The sequence below is a fragment of the Salmo salar genome, chromosome ssa14 (assembly GCF_905237065.1).
Source record: "Salmo salar chromosome ssa14, Ssal_v3.1, whole genome shotgun sequence".
Classification (NCBI taxonomy): Eukaryota; Metazoa; Chordata; class Actinopteri; order Salmoniformes; family Salmonidae; genus Salmo; species Salmo salar.
Genome location: NC_059455.1, coordinates 45,958,985 through 45,985,874, shown reverse-complemented (window position 1 = coordinate 45,985,874; position 26,890 = coordinate 45,958,985). Strand labels below are relative to the sequence as shown.

Sequence of the window (26,890 nt, the reverse complement as noted above, 5' to 3'; positions counted from 1 at the left end):
CATTAAGTCTGTTATTAAGCAGGAATGAGTCTTCATTAAGTCTGTTACTAAGCAGGAATGAGTCTTCATTAAGTCTGTTATTAAGCAGGAATGGGTCTTCATTAAGTCTGTTATTAAGCAGGAATGAGTCTTCATTAAGTCTGTTATTAAGCAGGAATGAGTCTTCATTAAGTCTGTTACTAAGCAGGAATGGGTCTTCATTAAGTCTGTTATTAAGCAGGAATGAGTCTTCATTAAGTCTGTTATTAAGCAGGAATGGGTCTTCATTAAGTCTGTTACTAAGCAGGAATGGGTCTTCATTAAGTCTGTTATTAAGCAGGAATGAGTCTTCATTAAGTCTGTTACTAAGCAGGAATGAGTCTTCATTAAGTCTGTTATTAAGCAGGAATGAGTCTTCGTTAAGTCTGTTACTAAGCAGGAATGAGTCTTCATTAAGTCTGTTATTAAGCAGGAATGAGTCTTCATTAAGTCTGTTATTAAGCAGGAATGGGTCTTCATTAAGTCTGTTACTAAGCAGGAATGAGTCTTCATTAAGTCTGTTATTAAGCAGGAATGAGTCTTCATTAAGTCTGTTATTAAGCAGGAATGAGTCTTCATTAAGTCTGTTATTAAGCAGGAATGAGTCTTCATTAAGTCTGTTATTAAGCAGGAATGAGTCTTCATTAAGTCTGTTACTAAGCAGGAATGAGTCTTCATTAAGTCTGTTATTAAGCAGGAATGAGTCTTCATTAAGTCTGTTACTAAGCAGGAATGGGTCTTCATTAAGTCTGTTATTAAGCAGGAATGAGTCTTCATTAAGTCTGTTATTAAGCAGGAATGAGTCTTCATTAAGTCTGTTACTAAGCAGGAATGAGTCTTCATTAAGTCTGTTATTAAGCAGGAATGAGTCTTCATTAAGTCTGTTACTAAGCAGGAATGAGTCTTCATTAAGTCTGTTACTAAGCAGGAATGAGTCTTCATTAAGTCTGTTATTAAGCAGGAATGAGTCTTCATTAAGTCTGTTACTAAGCAGGAATGAGTCTTCATTAAGTCTGTTATTAAGCAGGAATGAGTCTTCATTAAGTCTGTTACTAAGCAGGAATGAGTCTTCATTAAGTCTGTTATTAAGCAGGAATGAGTCTTCATTAAGTCTGTTACTAAGCAGGAATGAGTCTTCATTAAGTCTGTTACTAAGCAGGAATGAGTCTTCATTAAGTCTGTTACTAAGCAGGAATGGGTCTTCATTAAGTCTGTTATTAAGCAGGAATGGGTCTTCATTAAGTCTGTTATTAAGCAGGAATGGGTCTTCATTAAGTCTGTTACTAAGCAGGAATGAGTCTTCATTAAGTCTGTTATTAAGCAGGAATGGGTCTTCATTAAGTCTGTTATTAAGCAGGAATGGGTCTTCATTAAGTCTGTTATTAAGCAGGAATGGGTCTTCATTAAGTCTGTTACTAAGCAGGAATGAGTCTTCATTAAGTGGAAAGGAGTTGCAGGGAGAGTAGACATTCTTACCTGAGCGGAGTTGTTTGATTCGTCCGTTGCTGCTGTTGATGTCTACAGGCAGGAAGTCTTTAAACCAGGTGATCTCTGGGTCAGGGTTGCCGCTGGCAGCACACAGCATGGTGGCCGTCCTGGTCTTCTCTACCACCTTCAGCTGGGGACCCATGTCTATGTTGGGGAACCCATGTGGGATCTGGTTCTCTGTCGAACAGACAGGTAGATATGGGATTAGTATGAATGATGGAATACAGTGGCACTTGTCCAAGCCCGTTGAGAGAACCTTCATATTTCCACCCCAAAATGTAATTACATGAGAATATAAATAAATAAATATGTACAGCACCATAAGGACGTGACTTCATATAACATAAACTGTGATTTTCATAGCATGTACTAACCAGAGAGAGAGAGAGAGAGAGAGAGAGAGACAGAGAGAGAGAGATAGAGAGAGAGAGAGAGAGAGAGAGAGAGAGAGAGAGAGAAAGAACAATAGTGAGAGAGAAAGAGAGAGAGAGAGAGAGAGAGAGAGAGAGAGAGAGAGAGAGAGAGAGAGAGAGAGAGAGAGAGAGAGAGAGAAAGAACAATAGTGAGAGAGAAAGAGAGAGAGAGAGAGAGAGAGAGAGAGAGATAGAAGAAGCCTAGCTCTAAACAGCCTGAGGAGAACGAAGCCTACATTATAGACAGCCAAAACTCCACCCAGTAAGACAAACATCAATAATGTAACCCATCACAACATTAGGAAGATGAGGCAGAGCAGAGCCATGACAAATGCCTCGCTCCAGTGACAAATTCATTCTGCAGAGAGATCGTTTGGGATTGTAGATTGATGATTTTATGATTTATGATTTTCACTCGTTTATTCCTTGAGTGTCTTTTACTGATGACTGACTGTAATGCTATTGGCCTACAGTGTAAGAAAGAGTATTATTTGAAACGAGAAGATACAAAGTCTTTAAGATGACTGATTATTTGGTTCCTCTCCTCAAGTGTGGAATTCTATGCTTTTAAATCAATGACGAGGAGTGTGCAAGTGAACACCGCTGGAAAAGGGTGAAGAATTGGAACATAGCTAGTTTGTTCCTCTTTCCCTGTTCTGTTCTTTTTTATTTTATCTGCCTCTTCATATGCTGATGGTCTCCTGAGAGAAAAATCCAGTAGCTCTATTCTTGTGGTAGTACTGAACAGTAGCTTGAGGGCAGGTTAAAGGAAGGGCTGTTGTTGTTAAACAGTAGGTTTTAACCTAGCTAATGTAGATGTTAGCATAGCTAATGTAGGTGTTAGCATAGCTAATGTAGGTATTAGTCTAACTAATGTAGGTGTTAGCATAGCTAATGTAGGTTTTAACCTAGCTAATGTAGGTGTTATCATAGCTAATGTGGGTGTTAGCATAGCTAATGTAGGTGTTAGCATAGCTAATATAGGTGTTAGTCAAACTAATGTTGGTGTTAGCATAGCTAATGTAGGTTTTGACCTAGCTAATGTAGGTGTTAGTCTAACTAATGTAGGTAGTAACCTAGCTAATGTAGGTGTTAGCTTAGCTAATGTAGGTGTTAGCCTAACTAATGTAGGTGTTAGCCTAACTAATGTAGGTGGTAACCTAGCTAATGTAGATGTTAGCCTAGCTAATGTTCTGTATGTACTGCTCCTAGGCACCCAGGTTACATACTTAACCCCAGGTTAATATTCAGAAAGAAATGGCCCGCTACAACACCGCAAGAAAACAGAGAAACAGAGTATTAAGAGTATTAAAGCTAAACAGTACAATTGGACATCAAGAGTTTGATTTGTCTACAAAATATAACATTTCTACAGCATTTTATTTATTACCCCTTTTTCTCCCCAATTGGTAGTCACAGTCTTGTCTCATTGCTGCAACTCCCGTACGGACTCGGGAGAGGCGAAGGTCGAGAGCCGTGCATCCTCCAAAACACGACCTAACCAAGCCGCACTGCTTCTTGACACAATGCCCACTTAACCTGGAAGCGAGCCGCACCAATGTGTCAGAGGAAACACCGTACACCTGGTGACCGTGTCAGCGTGCACTGCTCCCGACCAGCCACACAAGTCGCTAGTGCAAGATGGGATAAGGACATCCCTGCCGGCCAAACCCTCCCCTAACCCGGACGACACTGGGCCAATTGTGAGCCGGCCAAATGGGTCTCCCAGACGAGGGCCGGCTGCGACAGAGCCTGGACTCGAACCCAGAATCCCTAGTGGCACAGCTAGCACTGTGATGCAGTGCCTTAGACCACTGAACCACTCAGGAGGCCCTTACATTTCTACAACTTTAATGATTGAATGATACTGTAATCTAGAAATACACGATACAAAGTCTGAATGGCATGGTAACTCAGTAGGGTTGGGCCATATCCAGATGTTCATACCGACAAAGAAAAAGCAAGGCTGTACACACTAAGTATTGATGTGCTACTTTCAGAGCTATCCCTGGCTGTGCTGGGCTATATTCATTACCCGTAGCAAAACGCAGAAAAACGTTTGTTCCGTTTGCTATCATTTTTGTTCCTAGCGAATACTCCCCAGGTGTCAGTATTACAGCCCATGCAAACAAAACATTTTCAATTGTTTGGAACATTCTGAGAAGGAGGAGGATATGCTTTGAGATTTTAGAGAGGGCGTGCTGAAAAACCACATAGGAGTCGGCAGCTCCCTGGTATCAGAAACATAAACTGGGAATAATTCAAGAGGAAAACAGCTGTTGTGTCTGCTGAAGACAAGGGATTAAACAGTACATTGGTTCAGAGCTTCCTGCTGTTAGCATTACAGGTGGCTAACACCCAGAGAGACACACACAGGGAGCTGTACAGGTGGCTAACACCCAGAGAGACACACACAGGGAGCTGTACAGGTGGCTAACACCCAGAGAGAGACACACACAGGGAGCTGTACAGGTGGCTAACACCGAGAGAGAGACTATCACACAGGGAGCTGTACAGGTGGCTAACACCCAGAGAGACACACACAGGGAGCTGTACAGGTGGCTAACACCCAGAGAGACACACACAGGGAGCTGTACAGGTGGCTAACACCCAGAGAGACACACACAGGGAGCTGTACAGGTGGCTAACACCCAGAGAGAGACACACAGGGAGCTGTACAGGTGGCTAACACCCAGAGAGACACACACACAGGGAGCTGTACAGGTGGCTAACACCCAGAGAGACACACACAGGGAGCTGTACAGGTGGCTAACACCCAGAGAGACACACACAGGGAGCTGTACAGGTGGCTAACACCCAGAGAGACACACACAGGGAGCTGTACAGGTGGCTAACACCCAGAGAGACACACACAGGGAGCTGTACAGGTGGCTAACACCCAGAGAGACACACAGGGAGCTGTACAGGTGGCTAACACCCAGAGAGACACACACAGGGAGCTGTACAGGTGGCTAACACCGAGAGAGAGACTATCACACTAAACACCTGATTAGTAAAAACCTCCTACAGATCTCCTGGGTGTGTAGGTGTTGTGTTGATGTATGTGACTGTCTTTGCAGCCAGCTGAGAGACACTTAGACAGGTCGTTGTTATAGACCAGAGGGGGCAAACATTATTATTATTATTACTTTTATTTTAAGGAACTCAGTCCGACTTTCAACTTATTCCTGAAAGTTGTAACAGTAGAATGAACCAAGATGCAATTTCCAAATATGGTAGTACATCAGTCATGTTCTCTCTTGTCGTGTCAGTCATTCCAGAATATAGAGAGATATTTATGACAGTTGATCCAACAAGCCCATGACTGCTAACGTTTTTAAGCCCATTGATTTCATAGATATCACATGAACACACATAAGACACAAGCTAAATGTCTAGAAATGCAGCAAATTTGCTTTAAAACTACACAATTTTCTCTGCATCCCATGACGAGACAACATTTGCAGAATTGCAGGAAGTAAGCTTTAAAATGGCAAAAAAAACAAAGTTTCCATCCCATGGTAAAATGTATATACTGTGTTGTGGTCTTCGTGGCTAGTCACGCCGGTGCCACAGATCCAGATATGAATCTAAAGAGTGTGCCCACAAATGGCCCGCTGTCTCCTATGGGTAGGAGTGTAATCAGCCATCTATGGGGATAGAACGTGTTGTGAGGAGACTAGGCACAGATACCAGGTCTACTAGCAAGGAGAGAGGATGCTGGGTATCCCTCTGTTCTTGCTCTCAATTTATCTCTCTCTCTCTCTCTTTCTGTTTATATCTTTTTCACTCTGTCGCTCTTCTTCGTCTCTCAACAAAATAACTGAAAAGAACTTTAGAACTGCCCAAAAAAATATTTCATACTGTACACACACACACATCATCATCACCTTGCCCAGACCCACCTGTTCTCACCCCTATCTCAGAAACACACACATCATCATCACCTTGCCCAGACCCACCTGTTCTCACCCCTATCTCAGAGACACACACATCATCATCACCTTGCCCAGACCCACCTGTTCTCACCCCTATCTCAGAAACACACACATCATCATCACCTTGCCCAGACCCACCTGTTCTCACCCCTATCTCAGAAACACACACATCATCATCACCCTGTCCAGACCCACCTGTTCTCACCCCTATCTCAGAAACACACACATCATCATCACCTTGCCCAGACCCACCTGTTCTCACCCCTATCTCAGAAACACACACATCATCATCACCTTGCCCAGACCCACCTGTTCTCACCCCTATCTCAGAAACACACACATCATCATCACCCTGCCCAGACCCACCTGTTCTCACCCCTATCTCAGAGACACACACATCATCATCACCTTGCCCAGACCCACCTGTTCTCACCCCTATCTCAGAAACACACATCATCATCACCTTGCCCAGACCCACCTGTTCTCACCCCTATCTCAGAAACACACACATCATCATCACCTTGCCCAGACCCACCTGTTCTCACCCCTATCTCAGAGACACACACATCATCATCACCCTGCCCAGACCCACCTGTTCTCACCCCTATCTCAGAGACACACACATCATCATCACCTTGCCCAGACCCACCTGTTCTCACCCCTATCTCAGAAACACACACATCATCATCACCTTGCCCAGACCCACCTGTTCTCACCCCTATCTCAGAGACACACACATCATCATCACCTTGCCCAGACCCACCTGTTCTCACCCCTATCTCAGAGACACACACATCATCATCACCTTGCCCAGACCCACCTGTTCTCACCCCTATCTCAGAAACACACACATCATCATCACCTTGCCCAGACCCACCTGTTCTCACCCCTATCTCAGAGACACAGACATCATCATCACCTTGCCCAGACCCACCTGTTCTCACCCCTATCTCAGAAACACACACATCATCATCACCTTGCCCAGACCCACCTGTTCTCACCCCTATCTCAGAGACACACACATCATCATCACCCTGTCCAGACCCACCTGTTCTCACCCCTATCTCAGAGACACACACATCATCATCACCCTGTCCAGACCCACCTGTTCTCACCCCTATCTCAGAGACACACACATCATCATCACCTTGCCCAGACCCACCTGTTCTCACCCCTATCTCAGAAACACACACATCATCATCACCTTGCCCAGACCCACCTGTTCTCACCCCTATCTCAGAGACACACACATCATCATCACCTTGCCCAGACCCACCTGTTCTCACCCCTATCTCAGAAACACACACATCATCATCACCTTGCCCAGACCCACCTGTTCTCACCCCTATCTCAGAGACACACACATCATCATCACCTTGCCCAGACCCACCTGTTCTCACCCCTATCTCAGAAACACACACATCATCATCACCCTGCCCAGACCCACCTGTTCTCACCCCTATCTCAGAGACACACACAACATCATCACCTTGCCCAGACCCACCTGTTCTCACCCCTATCTCAGAGACACACACATCATCATCACCTTGCCCAGACCCACCTGTTCTCACCCCTATCTCAGAGACACACACATCATCATCACCTTGCCCAGACCCACCTGTTCTCACCCCTATCTCAGAAACACACACATCATCATCACCTTGCCCAGACCCACCTGTTCTCACCCCTATCTCAGAGACACACACATCATCATCACCTTGCCCAGACCCACCTGTTCTCACCCCTATCTCAGTGCCTACACTACTCTCCTCCACGTCCTCCAATTACACCATTTTGTTCCTCTCCGTCGCCCACGCTCTTTCAATATTTACATAATGAAGCATATGATTGTTCCATTGTCTTAACGATGGAGGACTGTTTGATTTACAGTTTTTAAGTATACATTTTTTTCAAGATAATTGATGAGAAGAGTTTCGTCCCATCAGGTATCTCACTGCCCCCTCACATGACATGTCTTGAAATATGCAGACATACGGATTACCTGTAATTTTGTTAGTTATGTTCCAACTTTCCCTCCATCTTGTGCCAATAGCAGTTCTTTTTAAGGCTTTCTTCCAATAGTTTCTATTTGTTTCTGAGAGAATGTCAGTTGGATTGTCTCTCTGCAAGGTTTTGCATATCTTAAATATCAAATAAACATGCTTTTCTGATTTAAATAGGATTCCCCAAATTTCGTAATATGAAACGTTTTAAGTTGCATGTATTTGAAACTATCTACATGGGTCAGTCCAAAATTGCTTTTAAATTCTGTCATGGAAATAAATGTATTTTCTATTACCAAGTCATTTACAGTTTCTATGCCTTTAATTTCCCATTGGGGATCAATTTATCGGTGAAATCTGAAAAGCTATCCAAGGATTGTTCAATAGTGTTGTGTTTTTTGGGAGTGATATTGGTTCTTGTAGAATCCGAGAGGGGAGGAGAGGGAGAGAGGGAGGGGGAAGGATAAGGAGGGAGAGGTGGATGGCAGAAGAAGCAGAAAGAAAGAGTGAAAGAAAGGGAAGGAGTGAGCGATGAGAAGGAGGGGTGCATGACACCCTCCTGCCAGCTCCAATTACCAGTGTGAGTGGAACGTGCAGAGAGGTTGATGGGTCTAATCAGTGTTCCTCTGGAGAGGGACCAGTACCCTGTTCCTACACACACACACACACACACACACACACACACACACACACACACACACACACACACACACACACACACACACGTCCTCCCACCCTATCCGCACTCTTGTCCTTAGTCACCCTCCTTTCTCAGTCCCCGTCCCTCAGTCCCACTGGGATGCATCTTGCCACAGCGCTACAGCTCAGTTCCATGCTCACGTCACACACAGTTATTCTTACCACAAACAAACTGCTCTCCACAGGGGCCCCACACTCTAACCCCACCACCATGATGGGGGGCCCACACTCCAACTCCACCACCATGGGGGGCCCACACTCCAACCCCAGCACCATGGGGGGCCCACACTCCAACCCCACCACCATGGGGGGCCCACACTCCAACCCCAGCACCATGGGGGCCTTACACTCCAACACCACCACCATGGGGGCCTTACACTCCAACCCCACCACCATGGGGGCCTTACACTCCAACCCCAGCACCATGGGGGCCTTACACTCCAACACCACCACCATGGGGGCCCACACTCCAACCCCAGCACCATGGGGGCCTTACACTCCAACACCACCACCATGGGGGCCTTACACTCCAACCCCACCACCATGGGGGCCTTACACTCCAACCCCACCACCATGGGGGCCTTACACTCCAACACCACCACCATGGGGGCCCACACTCCAACCCCAGCACCATGGGGGCCTTACACTCCAACACCACCACCATGGGGGCCTTACACTCCAACCCCACCACCATGGGGGCCTTACACTCCAACCCCACCACCATGGGGGGCCCACACTCCAACCCCACCACCATGGGGGGCCCACACTCCAACCCCAGCACCATGGGGGCCTTACACTCCAACACCACCACCATGGGGGCCTTACACTCCAACCCCAGCACCATGGGGGCCTTACACTCCAACCCCACCACCATGGGGGCCTTACACTCCAACCCCACCACCATGGGGGGCCCACACTCCAACCCCACCACCATGGGGGCCTTACACTCCAACCCCACCACCATGGGGGGCCCACACTCCAACCCCACCACCATGGGGGCCTTACACTCCAACCCCAGCACCATGGGGGCCTTACACTCCAACCCCACCACCATGGGGGCCTTACACTCCAACCCCACCACCATGGGGGCCCACACTCCAACCCCACCACCATGGGGGCCTTACACTCCAACCCCACCACCATGGGGGCCTTACACTCCAACCCCAGCACCATGGGGGGCCCACACTAAAACCCCAGCACCATGGGAGTCCACACTCCAACCCCAGCACCATGGGGGCCCACACTCCAACCCCAGCACCATGGGGGCCCACACTCCAACCCCAGCACCATGGGGAGTCCACACTCCAACCCCAGCACCATGGGAGTCCACACTCCAACCCCAGCACCATGGGGGGCCCACACTCCAACCCCAGCACCATGGGGGGCCCACACTCCAACCCCACCACCATGGGAGTCCACACTCCAACCCCAGCACCATGGGAGTCCACACTCCAACCCCAGCCCATGGGGGGCCCACACTCCAACCCCATCACCATGGGAGTCCACACTCCAACCCCACCACCATGGGAGTCCACACTCCAACCCCAGCACCATGGGAGTCCACACTCCAACCCCAGCACCATGGGAGTCCACACTCCATCCCCAGCACCATGGGGGGCCCACACTCCAACCCCAGCACCATGGGAGTCCACACTCCAACCCCAGCACCATGGGAGTCCACACTCCAACCCCAGCACCATGGGAGTCCACACTCCAACCCCAGCACCATGGGAGTCCACACTCCAACCCCAGCACCATGGGAGTCCACACTCCAACCCCAGCACCATGGGAGTCCACACTCCAACCCCAGCACCATGGGGGGCCCACACTCCAACCCCAGCACCATGGGAGTCCACACTCCAACCCCACCACCATGGGGGCCCCACACTCCAACCCCAGCACCATGGGGGGCCCACACTCCAACCCCAGCACCATGGGAGTCCACACTCCAACCCCACCACCATGGGAGTCCACACTCCAACCCCAGCACCATGGGAGTCCACACTCCAACCCCAGCACCATGGGAGTCCACACTCCAACCCCAGCACCATGGGAGTCCACACTCCAACCCCAGCACCATGGGGGGCCCACACTCCAACCCCAGCACCATGGGAGTCCACACTCCAACCCCACCACCATGGGGGCCCCACACTCCAACCCCAGCACCATGGGAGTCCACACTCCAACCCCAGGCCCCTAAAACCCCAGCATCATGGGGGGCCCACACTCACATACAGTACTAGCCACACAAAGATACACAGGCACACACACTCTGCAGAAGCAACATTATAGTGGCTGTGTAGCTGGAGAGCTCTGAACTTTTGTCTTTTATTGTCTGGAGTGCAGCGGTACAGAGGAGAGGCTTTCTGTTGAACGGCACACTGGGAATGTTTAACTAAAGACTAGGGCCACGTTCTAAAATGGCAGCTTATTTCTTTAATAGTGCATTACTTTACATCATGGGCTCTAGTCAACAGAGGGCCCTGTATATGGAATAGGGTGCTATTTGAGACGCAAGCCAGGCCTGCTGAGGAAGATGTCCTTCTGCTGAAAAAAAATCATGGTTTCTCCTACGAAAAGACAACTCTAGACATAGTATACCCATGACAAAGAAATTATCTGTAAATTCTCATCTTTTGCACGTAATAATTTGCCTAGATTTTTCTCGAGTAGTTAATTTTTTTGTTCACCTTTATTTAATCATGTAGGCCAGTTGAGAAAAAGTTCTAATTTACAACTGTGACCTGGCCAAGATAAAGCAAAGCAGTGCGACAAAAAACAACAACACAGAGTTACACATAAACAAACGTACAGTCAGTAACACAATAGAAAAATCTATGTACAGTGTGTGCAAATGTAGAAGATTAGGGAGGTAAGGCAATAAATAGGCCATAGAGGCAAAATAATTACAATTTAGCATTAATACTGGAGTGATAGATGTGTAGAAGATGATGACGTGCAAGTAGAGATACTGGGGTGCAAAAGAAGAAAAAAAATAACTATATGGGGATGAGGTAGTTGGATGGGCTATTTACAGATGGGCTGTGTACAGGTACAGCGATCGGTAAGCTGCTCTGACAGCTGATGCTTAAAGTTAGTGAGGGAGATATAAGACTCCAGCTTCAGAGCTTTTTGCAATTCGTTCCAGTCGTTGGCAGCCGAGAACTGGAAGGAAAGGCGGCCAAAGGAGGTGTTGGCTTTGGGGATGACCAGTGAAATATACCTGCTGGAGTGCGTGCTACGTTTGGGTGTTGCTATGGTGATCAGTGAACTGAGATAAGGCGGGGCTTTAACTAGCAAAGACTTATAGATGACCTGGAGCCAGTGGGTTTGGCGACGAATATGTAGCGAGGGCCAGCCAACATGAGCATACAGGTCGCAGTGGTGGGTAGTATATGGGGCTTTGGTGACAAAACGGATGGCACTGTGATAGACCACATCCAGTTTATTGCGTTGGGAATTGGAGGCTATTTTGTAAATGACATCTCCGAAGTCGAGGATTGGCAGGATAGTCAGTTTTACGAGGGTATGTTTGGCAGCATGAGTGAAGGAGGCTTTGTTGCGAAATAGGAAGCCAATTCTAGATTTAATTTCGGATTGGAGATGCTTAATGTGAGTCTGGAAGGAGAGTTTACAGTCTAACCAGAGACCCAGGTATTTATAGTTGTCCACATATTCTAAATCAGAACCATCCAGAGTAGTGATGCTAGACGGGCGGGCGGGTGCGGGCAGCAATCGGTTGAAGAGCATGCACTTAGTTTTACTAGCATTTAAAAGCAGTTGGAGGCCACTGAAGGAGAGTTGTACAGCATTGATGCTCGTCTGGAGGGTAGTTAACACAGTGTCCAAAGAAGGGCCAGAAGTATACAGAATGGTGTCGTCTGCATAGAGGTGGATCAGAGAAACACCAGCAGCAAGAGCGACATCATTGATATATACAGAGAAAAGAGTTGGCCCGAGAATTGAACCCTGTGGCACCCCCATAGAGACTGCCAGAGATCCGGACAACAGGCCCTCCGATTTGACATACTGAACTCTATCTGAGAAGTAGTTGGTGAACCAGGCGAGGCAGTCATTTGAGAAACCAAGGCTATTAAGTCTGCCGATAAGAATGCGGTGATTGATAGAGTCGAAAGCCTTGGCAGGTCGATGAATACGGCTGCACAGAACTGTCTTTTATAGATGGCAGTTATGATATTGTTTAGTACCTTGAGCGTGGCTGAGGTGCACCCATGACCAGCTCGGAAACCAGATTGCATAGTGGAGAAGGTACGGTGGGATTCAAAATGGTCGGTGATCTGTTTGTTAACTTGGCTTTCGAATATTTTAGAAAGGCAGGGCAGGATGGATATAGGTCTATAACAGTTTGGGTCTAGAGTGTCTCCCCCTTTGAAGAGGGGGATGACTGTGACAGCTTTCCAATCTTTGGGGATCTCAGACAATACGAAAGAGGTTGAACAGGCTAGAAATAGGGGTTGCAACAATTGCGGCTGATCATTTTAGAAAGAGAGGCTCCAGACTGTCTAGCCCAGCTGATTTGTAGGGATCCAGATTTTGCAGCTCTTTCAGAACATCAATTGTCTGGATTTGGGCAAGTTGCTGCAGAGCTGTTGGCCGGGGTAGGAGTAGCCAGGTGGAAAGCATGGCCAGCTGTAGAAAAATGCTTATTGAAATGATCGATTATCATCGATTATTGTGGTGACAGTGTTTCCTAGCCTCAGTGCAGTGGGCAGCTGGGAGGAGGTGCTCTTATTCTCCATGGACTTTACAGTGTCCCAGAACTTTTGGGAATTAGTGCTACAGGATGCACATTTCTGTTTGAAAAAGCTAGCCTTTGCTTTCCTAACTGACTGTGTATATTGGTTCCTGACTTCCCTGAAAAGTTGCATATCGCGAGGGCTATTCGATGCTAATGCAGAACACCACAGGATGTGTTTGTGCTGGTCAAGGTTAGTCAAGTCTGGGGTGAACCAAAGGCTATATCTGTTCTTAGTTCTACATTTTTTGAATGGGGAATGCCTATTTAAGATGGTGAGGAAGGCACTTTTAAAGAGCAACCAGGCATCCTTTACTGACGGGATGAGGTAGATTAGAAAGGCCTGCTCGCTGGAGTGTTTTAGGGAGCGTTTGACAGTGATGAGGGGTGGTCGTTTGACCGCGGACCCATTACGGACGCAGGCAATGAGGCAGTGATCTCTGAGATCCTGGTTGTAGACAGCAGAGGTGTATATAGAGGGCAAGTTGGTCAGGATGATATCTAAGAGGGTGCCCATGGTTACGGATTTAGGGTTGTACCTGGTAGGTTCCTTGATAATTTGTGTGAGATTGAGGGCATCTAGTTTAGATTGTAGGACGGCCGGGGTGTTAAGCATATCCCAGTTTAGGTCACCTAACAGTATGAACTCTGAAGATAGATGGGGGGCAATCAATTCACATATGGTGTCCAGGGCACAACTGGGGGCAGAGGGGGGTCTATAACAAGCGGCAATGGTGAGACATGTTTCTGGAAAGGTGATTTTTAAAAGTAGAAGCTCGATTTGTTTGGGTACAGACCTGGATAATATGACAGAACTCTGCAGGCTATCTCTGCAGTAGATTGCAACTCCTCCCCATTTGGCCGTTCTATCTTGTCAGAAAATGTTGTAGTTGGGGAATGGAAATTTCTGAATTTTTGGTGGCCTTCCTAAGCCAGGATTCAGACACGGCTAGGACATCTGGGTTGGCGGAGTGTGCTAAAGCAGTGAATAAAACAAGCTTAGGGAGGAGGCTTCTGATGTTAACATGCATGAAACCAAGGCTTTTACGGTTACAGAAGTCAACAAATGAGAGCGCCTGGGGAATGGGAGTGGTGCTGGGGGCTGCAGGGCCTGGGTTAACCTCTACATCACCAGAGGAACAGAGGAGAAGTAGGATAAGTGTACGGCTAGAGGCTATAAGGACTGGTCGTCTAGTGCGTTCGGAACAGAGAGTAAAAGGAGCAGATTTCTGGACGTGGAAGAATAGATTCCAGGCATAATGTACAGACAAGGGTATGGTAGGATGTGAGTACAGTGGAGGTAAACCTAGGCATTGAGTGATGATGACAGAGGTTTTGTCTCTAGAGGCACCAGTTAAGCCAGGTGAGGTCAACCCAGAGACTTACTGAGTCTGTCTGTCTGTCTGTCTGTCTGTCTGTCTGTCTGTCTGTCTGTCTGTCTGTCTGTCTGTCTGTCTGTCTGTCTGTCTGTCTGTCTGTCTGTCTGTCTGTTCCGTCTAGTCTGGTCAACCCAGAGACTTACTGAGTCTGTCTGTCTGTCAGTCAGTCTAGCCTAGTCTAGTAAACCGGAGACTTACTGAGTCTGTCTGTCAGTCAGTCTAGTCTAGTCTAGTCTAGTCTAGTCTAGTCTAGTCTAGTAAACCGGAGACTTACTGAGTCTGTCTGTCTGTCAGTCAAGTCTAGTCTAGTCTAGTCTAGTCTAGTCTAGTCTAGTAAACTGGAGACTTACTGAGTCTGTCTGTCTGTCAGTCAGTCTAGTCTAGTCTAGTCTAGTAAACTGGAGACTTACTGAGTCTGTCTGTCTGTCAGTCAGTCAGTGTAGTCTAGTCTAGTCTAGTAAACTGGAGACTTACTGAGTCTGTCTGTCTGTCAGTCAGTGTAGTCTAGTCTAGTCTAGTAAACTGGAGACTTACTGAGTCTGTCTGTCAGTCAGTCTGTCTGTTCTGTCTAGCCTGGTCAACCCAGAGACTTACTGAGTCAGTCTTTAACGGTTCTTGTTTCTCTACTGTTGGTGTGAGTGACATGACATCACTATAAAGCTGTCTGTGATTCAGTTCTAACTGGTCTCGAGTTAACAGTCAACCCGTCCAGACGCTGAACTGTAGAGAATCAAACGTACGTACGTGCGTGCGTGCGTATAAACAAATCTTCCGCTTCAGGCCTGTTCCCTCTCCCGACAAGACAGACATTTGTATCGCTCCGAGACAGACAGACAGACAGACAGACAGACAGACAGACAGACAGACAGACAGACAGACAGACACCGGAGGAAGGGAGAGGGCGTCTGTCAAATGGCCCCCTATTTCCTTTATAGTCCCATTGGGCTCTGGTCACTAAATAGGGAACAGGGTGCTGCTTGGGCTGCAGTCAGTGTGGGATCGAAGGCAGCAGGAGGAACACTGACAAAACACGACAGAACATAACGAGGACAAGACCTGGGAAAGAACAGCTAGGAATAGTGGTGTTGGGTACACAGCTACTGAGACGGTACCAACTGGAAAGTGCACTTTGTTTAGACACGTTGAACTGATAGTGTCTGTGAGAAACGCAAAGACAAAGAAAGAGAGAGAGAGAGAGAGAAAGAGAGAGACAGAGAGAGAGATAGAGGGAAAGAACAAGAGAGGGAAAGAAAGAGGGAGCGAGAGAGAGAGAGCGAGGTGTACCTGTTGTGATATGCAGAGAGGAAGCTGCTGGTATGAATAGGTAAGATAGGTAGGATACACTGTACCTATTATAAACTAGAAGGTGTGGCACTGAGCCTTTCTGAAGTTGGTAGGCTATTCCCTCAGGGGAAGTTGGTAGGCTATTCCCTCAGGGGAAGTTGGTAGGCTATTCCCTCAGGGGAAGTTGGTAGGCTAATCCCTCGGGGGAAGTTGGTAGGCTATTCCCTCGGGGGAAGTTGGTAGGATATTCCCTCAGGGGAAGTTGGTAGGCTATTCCCTCAGGGGAAGTTGGTAGGATATTCCCTCAGGGGAAGTTGGTAGGCTATTCCCTCAGGGGAAGTTGGTAGGATATCCCTCAGGGGAAGTTGGTAGGCTATTCCCTCAGGGGAAGTTGGTAGGCTATTCCCTCAGGGGAAGTTGGTAGGATATTCCCTCAGGGGAAGTTGGTAGGCTATTCCCTCAGGGGAAGTTGGTAGGATATTCCCTCAGGGGAAGTTGGTAGGCTATTCCCTCAGGGGAAGTTGGTAGGCTATTCCCTCAGGGGAAGTTGGTAGGCTATTCCCTCAGGGGAAGTTGGTAGGCTATTCCCTCAGGGGAAGTTGGTAGTCTAATTCCTCAGGGGAAGTTGGTAGACTATTTCCTTAGGGGAAGTTGAACATGTAGCTCATACATATCAAGCACGTACAGTTGAAGTCGGAAGTTTACGTAAACTTTGGTTGGAGTCATTAAAACTCGTTTTTCAACCACTCCACAAATTTCTTGTTAACAAACTATAGTTTTGGCAAGTCGGTTAGGACATCTACTTCGTGCATGACACAAGTAATTTTTCCAACAATTGTTTTCAGACAGATTATTTCACTTATAATTCACTGTATCACAATTCCAGTGGGTCAGAAGTTTACATACACTAAGTTGACTGTGCCTATAAACACCTTGGAAAATTCCAGAAAATGATGTCATGGCTTTAGAAGCATCTGATAGACTAATTGACATCATTTGAGTCAATTGGAGGTGTACCTGTGGATGTATTTCAAGGCCTACCTTCAAACGCAGCGCCTCTTTGTTTGACATCAAGGATAAATCAAAGGAAATCAGCCAAAACCTCAGCAAAAAATTGTAGACCTCCACAAGTCTGGTTCATCCTTGGGAGCAATTTCCAAACGCCTGAAGGTACCACGATCATCTGTACAAACAATAGTACACAAGTATAAACACCATGGGACCGCGCAGCCGTCATACCGCCCAGGAAGGAGACGCGTTCTGTCTCCTAGAGATGAACGTACTTTGGTGCAAAAAGTGCAAATATATCCCAGAACAACAGCAAAGGACCTTGAGAAGATGCAGGAGGAAACAGGTACAAAAGTATCTATATCAACAGTAAAACGAGTCCTATATCGATATAACCTGAAAGGCCGCTCAGCAAGGAAGAAGCCAGCCACTGCTTCAAAACCGCCATAAAAAAGCCAGACTACGGTTTGCAACTGAACATGGGGACAAAGATCAAACTTTTTGAGAAATGTCCACTGGTCTGATGAAACAAAAATAGAACTGTTTGGCCATAATGACCTTCGTTATGTTTAGAGGAAAAAGGGGGAGGCTTGCAAGCCGAAGAACACCATCCCAACCGTGAAGCACGGGGGTGGCAGCATCATGTTGTGGGGGTGCTTTGCTGCAGGAGGGACTGGTGCACTTCACAAAATAGATGGCATCATGAGGATGGAAAATTATGTGGATATACTGAAGCTACATCTCATGACATCAGTCAGGAAGTTAAAGCTTGGTCGCAAATGGTTCTTCCAAATTAAATGACCCCAAGCATACTTCCAAAGTTGTGGCAAAATGACATCAAAGTCAAGGTATTGGAGTGGCCATCACAAACCCCTGACCTCAATCCCATAGAAAATGTGTGGGCAGAACTGAAAAGGTGTGTGCGATCAAGGAGGCCTACAAACCTGACTCAGTTACACCAGCTCTGTCAGGAGGAATGGGCCAAAATTCACCCAACTTATTGTGGGAAGCTTGTGGAAGGCTACCTGAAACGTTTGACCCAAGTTAAACAATTTAAAGGCAATGCTGCCAAATACTAATTGCGTGTATGTAAACTTCTGACCCACTGGGAATGTGATGAAAGAAATAAAAGCTGAACTAAATCATTCTCTCTACTATTATTTTGACATTTCAGATTCTTAAAATAAAGTGGTGATCCTAACTGACCTAAGACAGGGAATTTTTACAAGGATTAAATGTCAGGAATTGTGAAAAACTGAGTTTAAATGTATTTGGCTAAGGTGTATGTAAACTTCCGACTTCAACTGTATGCCTTGTCTATTTAAAAAAATAATAATAATAAATGTAACTAGGCAAGTCAGTTAAGAACAAAGTCTTATTTACAATGATGGCTTATCCGGGCCAAACCCGGACGACGCTGGGCCAATTGTGCGCCGCCCACCCCTATGGGAATCCCAATCACACCCGGAAGTGATGCAGCCTGGATTCGAACCAGGTACTACAGTGACACATCTTGCACTGAGATGCAGTGTCTTAAAACACTGCGCCACTCAGGAGATGTCTGTTCCGTAAAGATACTGGGTGGGTCTACTACTATCACATTGGTTCTGTTAACAACAAAACCGCCATAGTCCTGTTCACACTAGAACCGCCATAGTCCTGTACATACTAGAACCGCCATAGTCCTGCTAACACTAGAACCGTCATAGTCCTGTTAACACTAGAACCGCCATAGTCCTGTTAACACTAGAACCGCCATAGTCCTGTTAACACTAGAATCGTCATAGTCCTGCTAACACTAGAACCGCCATAGTCCTGTTAACACTAGAACCGCCATAGTCCTGTTAACACTAGAACCGCCATAGTCCTGTTAACACTAGAACCACCAGGGTCCTGCTCCTCCCCTGACTTGTCATAAATAAACTCTGCAACAAAAAAAAACGTGAACTGTGTCTATTTTCAGCAAACTTAACATGTGTAAAAATTGGTATGAACATAACAAGATACAACAACAAGATTCAGCAACTGAGACATAAAATGAACAAGTTCCACAGACATGTGACTAACAGAAATGGAATAATGTGTCCCTGAACAAAGGGGGGGTCAAAATCAAAAGTAACAGTCAGTATCTGGTGTGGCCACCAGCTGCATTAAGTACTGCAGTGCATCTCCTCCTCATGGACTGCACCAGATTTGCCAGTTCTTGATGTGAGAAGTTACCCCACTCTTCCACCAAGAAACATGTAAGTTCCCGGACATTTCTGGGGAGAATGGCCCTAGCCCTCACCCTCCGATCCATCAGGTCCCAGACGTGCTCAATGGGATTGAGATCCAGGCTCTTCGCTAGACTTGGCAGAACACTGACATTCCTGTCTTGCAGGAAATCACGCACAGAACGAGCAGTATGGCTGGTGGCACTGTCATGCTGGAGGGTCATGTCAGGATGAGCCTGTAGGAAGGATACCACATGAGGGAGGAGGATGTCTTCCCTGTAACGCACAGCGTTGAGATTGCCTGCAATGACAACAAGCTCAGTCCGATGATGCTGTGACACACCACCCCAGACCATGACGGACCCTCCACCTCCAAATCGATCCCACTCCAGAGTACAGGCCTCGGTGTAACGCTCATTCCTTCAACGACAAACGCAAATCCGACCAAAACTGCGACTCGTCAGTGAAGAGCACTTTTGTCTGGTGGCTGGTGAGGACCTGCCTTACAACAGGCCTAAAAGCCCTCTGTCCAGCCTCTCTCAGCCTATTGTGGACAGTCTGAGCACTGATGGAGGGATTGTGCATTCCTGGTGTAACTTGGGCAGTTGTTGTTTCCATCCTGTACCTGTCCCGCAGGTGTGATGTTCGGATGTACCGATCCTGTGCAGGTGTTGTTACACGTGGTCTGCCACTGCGAGGACGATCAGCTGTCCATCCTGTCTCCCTGTAGCGCTGTCTTAGGCGTCTCACAGTACGGACATTGCAATTTATTGCCCTGGCCACATCTGCAGTCCTCATGCCTCCTTGCAGTATGCCTAAGGCACGTTCACACAGATGAGCAGGGACCCTGGGCATCTTTCTTTTTGGTGTTTTTAGTGTCCTACGTTTTCATAACTGTGACCTTAATTGCCTACCGTCTGTAAGCTGTTAGTGTTTTAATAACCGTTCCACAGGTGCATGTTCATTAATTGTTTATGGTTCATTGAACAAGCATGGGAAACAGTGTTTAAACCCTTTACAATGAAGATCTGTGAAGTTAATTGAATTTTTACGAATTATCTTTGAAAGACAGGGTCCTGAAAAAGGGACGTTTCTTTTTTTGCTGAGTTTATTTATATTTTACATTGCTCAGTTGTCAGCATTTTAAAATGACAAACAGAAAAGTATTTAGAGGGAGTTTACCTGTTTTTTTTTTTTTTACTAACTTAAGGGGTCAAGACAAAATGTGCTGATGGACATTGGTACCCAGGTGCTAACATGTCTCTCTCCTCACTGAACGAACGTCATCAATGGATGGATGAAACCAGACAGAAATTGATCATTTGAATTATTTAGAACAATAGTGTAATTATGATGAAGAATTGTGGGCATTGTGGGTAGTGTAATTATTTTATGAAAGGCTTGAAATGGTATATAATTTCTCCTGGGAGAGTCAAATCAGACACTGAGTACAATATACTACGTGTGTAGTTCACAATGACAAGCCCAAACAAACGAATGGAAGCACTGACAGAAACAAACGAATGGAAGCACTGACAGAAACAAACGAATGGAAGCACTGACAGAAACAAACAAATGGAAGCACTGGCAGAAACAAACGAATGGAAGCACTGACAGAAACAAACGAATGGAAGCACTGACAGAAACAGACGAATGGAAGCACTGACAGAAACAAACGAATGGAAGCACTGACAGAAACAAACGAATGGAAGCACTGACAGAAACAGACGAATGGAAGCACTGACAGAAACAAATGAATGGAAGCACTGACAACATTGCAAATGCTGCAGAATTTATGTGAGCTGGAGTCGGATGGAGGATATTGAGCTTGAAATCGACGTTGTGACGTTGCTGTTGAATAGTCTGCATCTGATTCTGAGCACGCCCCAATCCACATTGGCGGAGCTGCAGTGGAACGGGTCGAAAGCTTAAAGACACTAGTTTTAGTGTGGTACTGATACCGTTTTAGTGAGGGTTAGTTTTAGTGAGAGTTAGTTTTAGTGTGGTACTGATACCGTTTTAGTGAGAGTTAGTTTTAGTGTGGTACTGATACCATTTTAGTGAGGGTTAGTTTTAGTGTGGTACTGATACCGTTTTAGTGAGAGTTAGTTTTAGTGAGAGTTAGTTTTAGTGAGGGTTAGTTTTAGTGTGGTACTGATACCGTTTTAGTGAGGGTTAGTTTTAGTGAGAGTTAGTTTTAGTGTGGTACTGATACTATTTTAGTGAGAGTTAGTTTTAGTGAGAGTTAGTTTTAGTGTGGTACTGATACTATTTTAGTGAGAGTTAGTTTTAGTGAGAGTTAGTTTTAGTGTGGTACTGATACCGTTTTAGTGAGAGTTAGTTTTAGTGAGAGTTAGTTTTAGTGTGGTACTGATACCGTTTTAGTGAGAGTTAGTTTTAGTGAGAGTTAGTTTTAGTGAGGGTTAGTTTTAGTGAGAGTTAGTTTTAGTGTGGTGCTGATACCGTTTTAGTGCCAGTTAGTTTTAGTGAGAGTTAGTTTTAGTGAGAGTTAGTTTTAGTGAGAGTTAGTTTTAGTGTGGTACTGATACCGTTTTAGTGAGAGTTAGTTTTAGTGAGAGTTAGTTTCAGTGAGAGTTAGTTTTAGTGAGAGTTAGTTTTAGTGTGGTACTGATACCGTTTTAGTGAGAGTTAGTTTTAGTGAGAGTTAGTTTTAGTGTGGTACTGATACCGTTTTAGTGAGAGTTAGTTTTAGTGTAGTACTGATACCGTTTTAGTGAGAGTTAGTTTTAGTGAGGGTTAGTTTTAGTGTGGTACTGATACCGTTTTAGTGAGGGTTAGTTTTAGTGAGAGTTAGTTTTAGTGTGGTACTGATAACGTTTTAGTGAGGGTTAGTTTTAGTGTGGTACTGATACCGTTTTAGTGAGAGTTAGTTTTAGTGTGGTACTGATACTGTTTTAGTGAGGGTTAGTTTTAGTGTGGTACTGATACCGTTTTAGTGAGGGTTAGTTTTAGTGAGAGTTAGTTTTAGTGTGGTACTGATACTATTTTAGTGAGAGTTAGTTTTAGTGAGAGTTAGTTTTAGTGTGGTACTGATACTATTTTAGTGAGAGTTAGTTTTAGTGAGAGTTAGTTTTAGTGTGGTACTGATACTGTTTTAGTGAGAGTTAGTTTTAGTGAGAGTTAGTTTTAGTGTGGTACTGATACCGTTTTAGTGAGAGTTAGTTTTAGTGTGGTACTGATACCCTTTTAGTGAGAGTTAGTTTTAGTGAGAGTTAGTTTTAGTGTGGTACTGATACCGTTTTAGTGAGAGTTAGTTTTAGTGAGAGTTAGTTTTAGTGTGGTACTGATACCGTTTTAGTGAGAGTTAGTTTTAGTGAGAGTTAGTTTTAGTGAGGGTTAGTTTTAGTGAGAGTTAGTTTTAGTGTGGTGCTGATACCGTTTTAGTGCCAGTTAGTTTTAGTGAGAGTTAGTTTTAGTGAGAGTTAGTTTTAGTGAGAGTTAGTTTTAGTGTGGTACTGATACCGTTTTAGTGAGAGTTAGTTTTAGTGAGAGTTAGTTTCAGTGAGAGTTAGTTTTAGTGAGAGTTAGTTTTAGTGTGGTACTGATACCGTTTTAGTGAGAGTTAGTTTTAGTGAGAGTTAGTTTTAGTGTGGTACTGATACCGTTTTAGTGAGAGTTAGTTTTAGTGTAGTACTGATACCGTTTTAGTGAGAGTTAGTTTTAGTGAGGGTTAGTTTTAGTGTGGTACTGATACCGTTTTAGTGAGGGTTAGTTTTAGTGAGAGTTAGTTTTAGTGTGGTACTGATAACGTTTTAGTGAGGGTTAGTTTTAGTGTGGTACTGATACCGTTTTAGTGAGAGTTAGTTTTAGTGTGGTACTGATACTGTTTTAGTGAGGGTTAGTTTTAGTGTGGTACTGATACCGTTTTAGTGAGAGTTAGTTTTAGTGTGGTACTGATACCGTTTTAGTGAGAGTTAGTTTTAGTGAGAGTTAGTTTTAGTGTGGTACTGATACCGTTTTAGTGAGAGTTAATTTTAGTGAGAGTTAGTTTTAGTGAGGGTTAGTTTTAGTGTGGTACTCATACCGTTTTAGTGAGAGTTAGTTTTAGTGTGGTACTGATACCGTTTTAGTGAGAGTTAGTTTTAGTGAGAGTTAGTTTTAGTGAGAGTTAGTTTTAGTGTGGTACTGATACCGTTTTAGTGAGAGTTAGTGTTAGTGAGAGTTAGTTTTAGTAAGAGTTCGTTTTAGTGTGGTACTGATACCGTTTTAGTGAGAGTTAGTTTTAGTGAGAGTTAGTTTTAGTGAGAGTTAGTTTTAGTGTGGTACTGATACCGTTTTAGTGAGAGTTAGTTTTAGTGTGGTACTGATACCGTTTTAGTGAGAGTTAGTTTTAGTGAGAGTTAGTTTTAGTGAGAGTTAGTTTTACTGAGAGTTAGTTTTAGTGTGGTACTGATACCGTTTTAGTGCCAGTTAGTTAAACTGTTAGATAAACTACACTACTTTTGGCCAGGCACTATAGCAGGAATAGGCAACTCATTTTGATAATTAGCAGGTACCGGCCTAATTCCACTCTGTATGCATTATTTGGTGTTTTACGTTGTACACGGAGGATATTTTAGCAGAGTTCTTGCATGCAGAGTCTCAATTTGGTGTTTGTCCCATTTTGTGAATTCTTGGTTGGTGTCCCGTCGCATGTGACTGTGGGTCTCACAGCTTTTATTTAACACAATACGATCTACCTGCCTGTCTGCCTGCCTGTCTGCCTGCCTGTCTGCCTGCCTGCCTGCCTGTCTTCCAGCCTGCAATAAATACATCACACACCAGCATCAAACACTGCATGGGATAGCAATTCAATGATAAAAGATTGGCGTCAGAAAATGTAAATTGTGTGAAAATGTCCAGTCAATTACTGAGGACTCAGCGTCACACACACATCCCACTAACATCAAACACTAACCGTCTGCATAGAATATAGATATCAGCTGCTCGTGTTGTATCGTCGCCATCAAACAACAGTTGTTGTTGAGAATCAGAATTTTTCAAACTGACAGAACTCAGGAAGGGAAAGAAAGGAACTTTTTTTTTTACGAAATGCTCTCAAAGAGATGTGCCAGAGTTCAGGTTTTTAATAAAGTTGGAAGACTTTCTCATGAAATGATTTAATTCGTATATTAAAATGAACACACTTTCCCACCGAGGAAGAACAATTTGATAAGGTAGCAAACAAAGTCTTCAGTAAAATGTTTAGAAAAGTATAGAACAGGTTTAAACAGATAGGAGCCCTGTAAAGTCTGTTGTCTCACAGGTCATGTCCCTAGGACAGGGTGTCATAGCCCTGTTGCTATGGCTACAGAAGCATAACACATCAATACGGCTGAAGGAAGACAGATCACACCCACGGACAAACCTGTATGGAAAGCAGCGTATGCACGCACAGAGGCTCTCATGGACACAAAGAAAGCACACACACACACACACACACACACACACACACACACACACACAGAGAGAGAGAGAGAGAGTAGACAGATGTAATGCATGCTGTGACCTTTGAAATAATACACTTTTAGTCCGGCAGCAAGAGCAGCACATTCTGCCTTACTTCCTCTCTAACAGACAACCTATTAATTACAATCATCTAAATACTCTGTCTTCCTAGTCTAGTCTCTCTCTCTTCCTAGTCTAGTCTCTCTCTCTTCCTAGTCTAGTCTCTCTCTCTTCCTAGTCTAGTCTCTCTCTCTTCCTAGTCTAGTCTCTCTCTCTTCCTAGTCTAGTTTCTCTCTCTTCCTAGTCTAGTCTCTCTCTCTTCCTAGTCTAGTCTCTTTCTCTTCCTAGTCTAGTATCTCTCTCTTCCTAGTCTAGTCTCTTTCTCTTCCTAGTCTAGTCTCTCTCTCTTCCTAGTCTAGTCTCTCTCTCTTCCTAGTCTAGTCTCTCTCTCTTCCTAGTCTAGTCTCTCTCTCTTCCTAGTCTAGTCTCTCTCCCTCTACCTAGTTGAGTTTCTCTCTCTTCCTAGTCTAGTCTCTCTCTCTTCCTAGTCTAGTCTCTCTCTCTTCCTAGTCTAGTCTCTTTCTCTTCCTAGTCTAGTCTCTATCTCTTCCTAGTCTAGTTTCTCTCTCTTCCTAGTCTAGTCTCTCTCTTCCTAGTCTAGTCTCTCTCTCTCTCTTCCTAGTCTAGTCTCTATCTCTTCCTAGTCTAGTCTCTCTCTCTTCCTAGTCTTGTCTCTCTCTCGTCCTAGTCTAGCCTCTCTCTCTCTTCCTAGTCGAGTCTCTCTCTCTTCCCCTTCTAGTCTCTCTCTCTTCCTAGTCTCTCTCTCTTCTTAGTCTAGTCTCGCTCTCTTCTTAGTCTCTCTCCTAGTCTCTCTTCCTAGTCTCTCTTCAGATAACTGAATGGGTGGATTTTTATCTACAGTGTTTATAAAGGTGAGATGTAGGACCATCATGAATATTAATAGAATACATCAGAAACATAGGCTAATGTAACTGTCAACAACAGAGAATCTAAACTAGGTCCTGACGTGGGATCATCAATCACAGAGTCATATGTCTGTAATGACGCCTCATTAAATAGCTAAGGTATCTATCAGAGTATGTGAGGGAAGCTGGAGTGAGGAGCGGAGCGTTCTCAATTTGACTGGAACATGGAGCGAGATTCCCAAAGGCTGGAGTGAGGAGCGGAGCGTTCTCAATTTGACTGGAACATGGAGCGAGATTCCCAATGGCTGGAGTGAGGAAGCGGAGCGTTCTCAATTTGACTGGAACATGGAGCGAGATTCCCAAAGGCTGGAGTGTCGGCCTTCTCGCCCGCTCCAGTAACGCTCACTTCACTAGCTCAGGGCGTGCACGGCCCAGCATGCATCTGTAGCCCCTTGCTTTAGCTACTGTCATGGAGTTCACTAAATATGTTCATTAAAGAAACTAATAAAACACACAGGTGGTAGATCAAGGTGACTTACAAAGATGAGGACCAAGAGCAAGAGAGGGAGTGTGGTGATGTAGTGTCCACAACTAAAGAATCATTGTGGAATCTGAAAAGACATGTCCCGAAAGCATGATGGTGTACTTACTATGTGCACATGCTAACAGAGAGGAACCAGGTGGATAAGTGTGTCATTGTAGCAAAGTATTTATAAAGTCAAAATCAGATCTCTTAAAAGTTTTGTTCATCTTTGTTCTATTATCTATACAATATACCATCAATGGTTTTGGCCCAATTGACCTGGTATATTCCCACGTTCAAGGAGCTTCCCGTTTTGATTGGATTATTTTGCCTAAAAACCTTTAGGCCTACCTATAGAAAAAATAACTCTGCATTTCTTCCCAGCCTGGCAGGAGTGGCCTAAAGGGTGTTGGTCATCCCCAGTGGCTCTGTAAGTGAGGACAGGATATTCGCCTGGCACCATCGCATGAGTCCTGGAAACAAAGACCGGCCAAACTCCTGTTTCTAAAAATGAATTCTAACAAACCTAGTAAGGAATTGTTTGTTTCATTTGTATTTTAATTCTAAGTAAGGCACAGCCGATGTGTGAAATATATAGACTATAATGATTGAATATAATGAAATGTTTAAATGCTGAGAGATTTTTGTCTCTACCAGCCTATTGTGTCACACTCGCAACTGCTTCACAATGTATTTCTTTGTAGCTATAGCCTTGAAATAATTGAAATAATATTGCCTAAATAATTCATTTTTGTTCCTTCTTAGACTCCCTGTCTGGCTCCTGACCTATATTG

General features: G+C 45.1%; 1 protein-coding gene across 15 annotated transcripts in view; it reads right to left on the bottom strand.

Annotated features, from left to right (window-relative positions):
* LOC106569653 (receptor-type tyrosine-protein phosphatase F) overlaps nt 1-26,890 on the bottom strand; it is a 469,500-nt gene that overhangs the window by 201,092 nt on the left and 241,518 nt on the right. For all 15 annotated transcript variants that reach the window (XM_045694461.1, XM_045694460.1, XM_045694463.1 and 12 more), the window contains one exon: nt 1,495-1,683. In XM_045694461.1, coding sequence (XP_045550417.1) covers nt 1,495-1,683 — 189 coding nt within the window. The remainder of the gene's footprint in view (nt 1-1,494; nt 1,684-26,890) is intronic.